The following is a 5,978-nucleotide window of genomic DNA, read 5'->3' as shown; positions in this document are numbered from 1 at the left end:
TTTTTTATTTTCTATTTCATTTTCCTTATATTTTAATATTATTATTATTTTTTTTATTTAATTTTATTTTTTGCTTAGTTGCATTTTTGTTCTTGCCTTTTTTTTTCTTTTCTTCTATCTACACTAAGAATAGGTCTATGAATACCTGAGTACCTGACGCGAGCTTGGACGAGGAATATATTAATATGTTCTGCGTGGCGGGGGCTTCCACTCCCCCCCCCTCTCCCACCTCTCCTTTCTGAAATGTGTGGATCTGACCCTCATCATCATTATCATCATCACCATCCTCGTCATTATCACCATCATCAGAATCCTCATCATCATCTTCATCATCACTACCATCCTCCTCATCATCGCCATCTTCATTATTATCACCATCATTATCATCATCACCATCCTCATCATTATTATCACCATCATCACCATCCTCCTCATCATCATCATCACTATCATCATCATCACCTTCATCACCACCATCCCCATCATCCACACAATTACTTACGTGTTAAGGAGAATAAGGACATTTCCACCGTCGGCGCGGGTGAAAGCTGCAGTGTGAAGGTCACCCTCATCATCACCCTCATCATCATCACCATCCTTCACCACACGAGAGGTCACGTGAACGGAGCCCGCGGGGACGAATTTGCTGAAGTGACCCAAAGCGTAGAACATCGGCTGCTTGTAGAATTCGTCCGCTGTCTGTGGGGGGAGTGGGGAGGGAGGGAGGGAGGGAGGGAGGGTGAGAGTGGAGGTGGGTGGGGGGGGAGGGAGGGAAGGAGGGAGGGTTGTGGGGGTGGAGAAGGGAAGGGGGAGAGTGGGGGTTGGTGGAGAGGGGGAAGGGGGGATGGGTGCGGGAGAGAGGGAGGGAGGGAGGGAGGGAGGGAGGGAAGGAGAGAGGAGGGAGGGAGGGGAGGAGGGGGGAGGGAGGGAAGGAAGGAGAGAAGGAAGGAAGGAGAGAGGAGGGAGGAAAGAGGAAGGAGAAAAGGAAGGAATGGGGGAAGAGAGGGATGGAGGGGATGAATGGTGGGGGGAGGGGATGGTTGAGGGAAGGGGGAAGGAAAAGGGAGAAGAGCGGATTGGTGAAGATAGGTGAAGGAGGGAAGGAGGGAGAGGAGGAGAGGAGGGAGGGAAAAAGGGAGAGGAGGAGAAGAGGGAGGGAAGGAGGAGAGGAGGGAGTTAAGAAAGGGGAAGAAGAGAGGAGGGAGGGAGGAAGGGAAGGAGGAGAGGAGGGAGTTAGGAAAGGGGAAGAAGAGAGGAGGGAGGGAAGGAGGGAGGGAGGAAGGGAAGGAGGAGGAGTTAAGAAGGGGGAAGAAGAGAGGAAAGGTGAGTGGGTGAGTGGGGGCGGAGTGAGAAGGAGGGAGGGAGGGAGGAGTTGCAAGGAGAAGAGAGGAGAGATAATTAGTTTAAGGAAAGGCGAAAAAAAAAAATGTTTGCGGCAAACAAAGACCAGGGCTTGCCTAAGAAGACGCTGATAATAAGATCCACAAAAGAGACAAAAGTATTCATGGACTGAATTTTGTATTTTCATATTCCATTCGTCTCATTTTCCTCAATTCTAATTCTATCTTATTTTTTTTTTATTTCTATTCCTCTTCTCGCCCTCTCACTGTATTTTTTTTTCTCTCTCTTCTCAGTTTTATCATCAGCATCTTTTCCATTTTAATCAATGATCTGTTCTTGTAATTCAACCTTTATCCAGAATCTATCGATTATTTCTTTTATCTCTTTATTTTGCGAGTTTTATCATCACCATCTCCAGGTTTGCTTGCGAGTACAGTGTAGTACTCATAATCTAATTCATTTATTATTTCATATCTCTTTCTATTCAAACCTCGTTTTCTTTTACCTCTATACAAAATACGTTTATTTTTTCAAGCTGTATTTTTCTTTTTTTTTATCTCTTGTCATTTTTACTTCTCATTCTTCTTTCTAATTATAGTTAGATATTACGATCCTCTTTCTATTTCTCTTATTCTGTATTTTAAAATCTATCCGCCCTTCCTCTTCTTCCACTTTACCAAAATTCTGTCGGCTTTCTACTCTAACTCCTTATTCTCCTGACTTTTTTCCTCTCTCACTTTTTAATTATCTCATTACTTTTACGACTTTTATCATCAGCATCTCTACGTCCACCTATGAAAGCACAACCTGTTTTCAATATTACTTATTTGTATTTGTTTTCGCCCTTCCTCCTCTTCCACCTTTATCCGAGTCTTCCAATCTCCTTCTTCGTCTCCTTTTTATATGTTTTTTTCCCCTTTTTCCTTTAATTATCTCATTATTTTTACGAGCGTTATCATTAGCATCCCTTCCTTCACCTGCGCGGGAGTATAATCCTAAGCCACTTTCCTCCTACATTTTTTTTTTTTACAAATCCACCTGCCATTCTTAATATCCAGCCTTTAGCTTGAATCTATTTATCTTCTTTTTGTTAAAAAAAAGCGGAAGAAATAATTTCCGAAAAAATATCGAGAGAAATCTGCCTTCTTAATTAAAAAAAGACTTCAATCTCAAGGGATCCTTGCTGTAAAGATTTAGACCTTAACTTTTTTTCTTTTCTTTTTCTTTATCAAACATTTTTTCTTCATATTTTTACCGTGATTAACCTGTTCATAATTACTCATAAAATAATTTGTTAATAGACTAAAAATATATATTTTTTCTGTACGGGGCTAAAGCTAATAGCAATATGAAAACACTTTTGTGGTGAAAGAACATCGAAGCTATTTGAAAACGAGCTAATTAAGGAGGTTAAAAATGTGAAAAGTAATGATCAGTAATTACTTTTTAATGAAGAAGGATAATAATGGTATTGGCAGAGATATTTGATGTTCGGAGGTGATTATGAGTCCAGTGATAATGGTGATGATGGTGGTGATGATGATGGTGGTGGTGATGATGTTGTGGTGATGATGGTGATGACGATGGTGATGGTGATGGTGATGACGATGGTGATGGTGGTGATGACGGTGGTGGTGGTGGTGAGGATGGTGGTGATGACGGTGGTGGTGGTGGTGGTGATGAGAATGGTGGTAGTGATGATAGAGATGATAATGGTGGTGATGATGATGGTGGTGGTTGTGATAGAGATGATATAGAGATGGTGGTGGTGATAAGGATGACATTGATGGGATGATGACAGATGGTGGTGGTAGTCGTGATGATGATGATGGCGATGATGATGAAGGTGGTGATGATGATAGTGATGATGATAGTGATGAAGGTGGTGATGATAGTGATGATGATGAAGGTGGTGATGATGATAGTGATGAAGGTGATGATAGTGATGATGATGAAGGTGGTGATGATGATAGTGATGAAGGTGGTGATGATAGTGATGATGAAGGTGGTGATGATAGTGGTGGTGGTGGTGATGATGGCGATGATGATGAAGGTGGTGATGATGATGAAGGTGGTGATGATGATAGTGGTGGTGATGATGATGAAGGTGGTGATGATGATGGCGATGATGATGAAGGTGGTGATGATGATAGTGGTGGTGGTGGTGATGATGGCGATGATGATGGTGGTGATGATGATAGTGATGATGATAGTGATGAAGGTGGTGATGATAGTGATGATGAAGGTGGTGATGATAGTGGTGGTGGTGGTGATGATGGCGATGATGATGAAGGTGGTGATGATGATGGCGATGATGACGGTGGTGATGATGATAGTGATGATGAAGGTGGTGATGATGATAGTGGTGGTGGTGATAATGATGGCGATGATGATGAAGGTGATGATGATGGTGATGGTGATGATGAAGATGACCATAACGACACCAACAGCCTACAACGACAGCAAACAACGGGGACAAACAGCCGAGCCCTTACCGCATTGACAATCACCGGCGCATCCACCCTGTTGCCTGCCCAGTTAGGTCCCCCCGTGGTGTCTAGGGCGAGATTCCAGTCCAGCCAGCCAGTTACCCAGTGGTTTGCGCCCTGTGGGAGGGAGGGGGGAAAGGGCGGTTAAGGGAGAGAGTAGGGAGAGTAAGTATGGGTGTATTTTTGCGTCCTGTGTGTGTGGGGGGGAGGTGGCCAAATGGAGAGTAGGGAGAGTAAGTATGGGTGTAATTCTACGTCCTGTGGGAGGGGGGAAAGGGGTTAAGGGAGATGTATGGGTGTTTTCTGCGTCCTGTGGGAGGGGGAAAGGGGGGTTAAGGGAGAGTAGGGAGAGTAAGTATTGCTGTAATTCTGCGTCCTGTGGGAGGGGGGAAAGGGGGGTTAAGGGAGAGAGTAGGGAGAGTAAGTATGGGTGTATTTCTGCGTCCTGTGGGAGGGGGGGAAAGGGCGGTTAAGGGAGAGAGTAGGGAGAGTATGTATGGGTGTATTTCTGCGTCCTGTGGGGGGGGGAAAGGGGTTGGGAGAGAGTAGGGAGAGTGGGGTGTAATTCTGGCCCTGTGGGAGGGGGAGGGGTTAGGGAGAGTATGGGTGTAATTTCGTCCGTGGGGGGGAAAGGGCGGGTAAGGGAGAGAGTAGGGAGAGTATGTATGGGTGTAATTGTGCGTCGTGTGGGAGGGGGGGGGGAAGGGGTTAAGGGAGAGTATGTATGGGTGTATTTCTGCGTCCTGTGGGAGGGGGGAAAGGGGTTAAGGGAGAGAGTAGGGAGAGTAAGTATGGGTGTATTTCTGCGTCCTGTGGGAGGGGGGAAAGGGCGGTTAAGGGAGAGAGTAGGGAGAGTAAGTATGGGCGTATTTCTGCGTCCTGTGGGAGGGGGAAAGGGGGGTTAAGGGAGAGTAGGGAGAGTAAGTATTGCTGTAATTCTGCGTCCTGTGGGAGGGGGGAAAGGGGGGTTAAGGGAGAGTAGGGAGACGAAATATGGGTGTGATTCATGTAGAGAGGAAGGGGGTAAGGGAGAATAGGGAGAATAAGTATGGCTGTATTTCTGCGTCCTGTGGGAGGGGGAAAGGCGGTTAAGGGAGAGAGTAGGGAGAGTAAGTATGGCTGTATTTCTGCGTCCTGTGGGAGGGGGGAAAGGGGGGTTAAGGGAGAGAGTAGGGAGTGTAAGTATGGGTGTAATTCTGCGTTCTGTGGGAGGGGGGAAAGGGCGGTTAAGGGAGAGTAGGGAGAGTAAGTATGGGTGTATTTCTGCGTTCTGTGGGAGGGGGGGAAAAGGGCGGTTAAGGGAGAGTAGGGAGAGTAAGTATGGGTGTAATTCTGCGTTCTGTGGGAGGGGGGAAAGGGCGGTTAAGGGAGAGTAGGGAGAGTAAGTATGGGTGTATTTCTGCGTCCTGTGGGAGGGGGGAAAGGGCGGTTAAGGGAGGAGTAGGGAGAGTAAGTATGGGTGTAATTCTGCGTTCTGTGGGAGGGGGGAAAGGGGTTAAGGGAGAGTAGGGAGAGTAAGTATGGGTGTATTTCTGCGTCCTGTGGGAGGGGGGAAAGGGCGGTTAAGGGAGAGTAGGGAGAGTAAGTATGGGTGTAATTCTGCGTTCTGTGGGAGGGGGGAAAGGGGTTAAGGAGAGAGTAGGGAGAGTAAGTATGGGTGTATTTCTGCGTCCTGTGGGAGGGGGGAAAGGGGTTAAGGGAGAGTAGGGAGAGTAAGTATGGGTGTAATTCTGCGTCCTGTGGGAGAAGGGGGAAGGGGTTAAGGGAGAGAGTAGGGAGAGTAAGTATGGGTGTATTTCTGCGTCCTGTGGGAGGGGGGAAAGGGCGGTTAAGGGAGAGAGTAGGGAGACTATGTATGGCTGTAATTCTGCGTCCTGTAGGAGGGGGGGAAAGGGGGGGTTAAGGGAGACTAGGGAGAAGAAATATGGGTGCGATTCATGTAAAGAGGAAGGGGGTAAGAATAGGGAGAGTAAGTATGGGTGTAATTCTGCGTCCTGTGGGAGGGGGGAAAGGGCGGTTAAGGGAGAGAGTAGGGAGAGTAAGTATGGGTGTAATTCTGCGCCCTGTGGGGGGGGGGGGGAAGGGCGGTTAAGGGAGAGAGTAGGGAGAGTAAGTATGAGTGTATTTCTGCGTCCTGTGGGAGGGGGG

General features: G+C 47.0%; 1 protein-coding gene across 1 annotated transcript in view; it reads right to left on the bottom strand.

Annotated features, from left to right (window-relative positions):
• Positions 1–475: 475 nt before the first annotated feature.
• LOC138867342 (putative glucosylceramidase 3) overlaps positions 476–5,978 on the bottom strand; it is a 26,493-nt gene continuing 20,990 nt past the window's right edge. Inside the window, exons 3-4 of the mRNA XM_070142475.1 lie at positions 3,837–3,947; positions 476–699 (exon numbers count right to left, since the gene is read on the bottom strand). Coding sequence (XP_069998576.1) covers positions 499–699; positions 3,837–3,947 — 312 coding nt within the window. The 3' untranslated portion in view covers positions 476–498. The remainder of the gene's footprint in view (positions 700–3,836; positions 3,948–5,978) is intronic.

Source organism: Penaeus vannamei, chromosome 29 (assembly GCF_042767895.1).
Source record: "Penaeus vannamei isolate JL-2024 chromosome 29, ASM4276789v1, whole genome shotgun sequence".
Classification (NCBI taxonomy): domain Eukaryota; kingdom Metazoa; phylum Arthropoda; class Malacostraca; order Decapoda; family Penaeidae; genus Penaeus; species Penaeus vannamei.
This window is presented reverse-complemented; position numbering and strand designations above follow the sequence as displayed.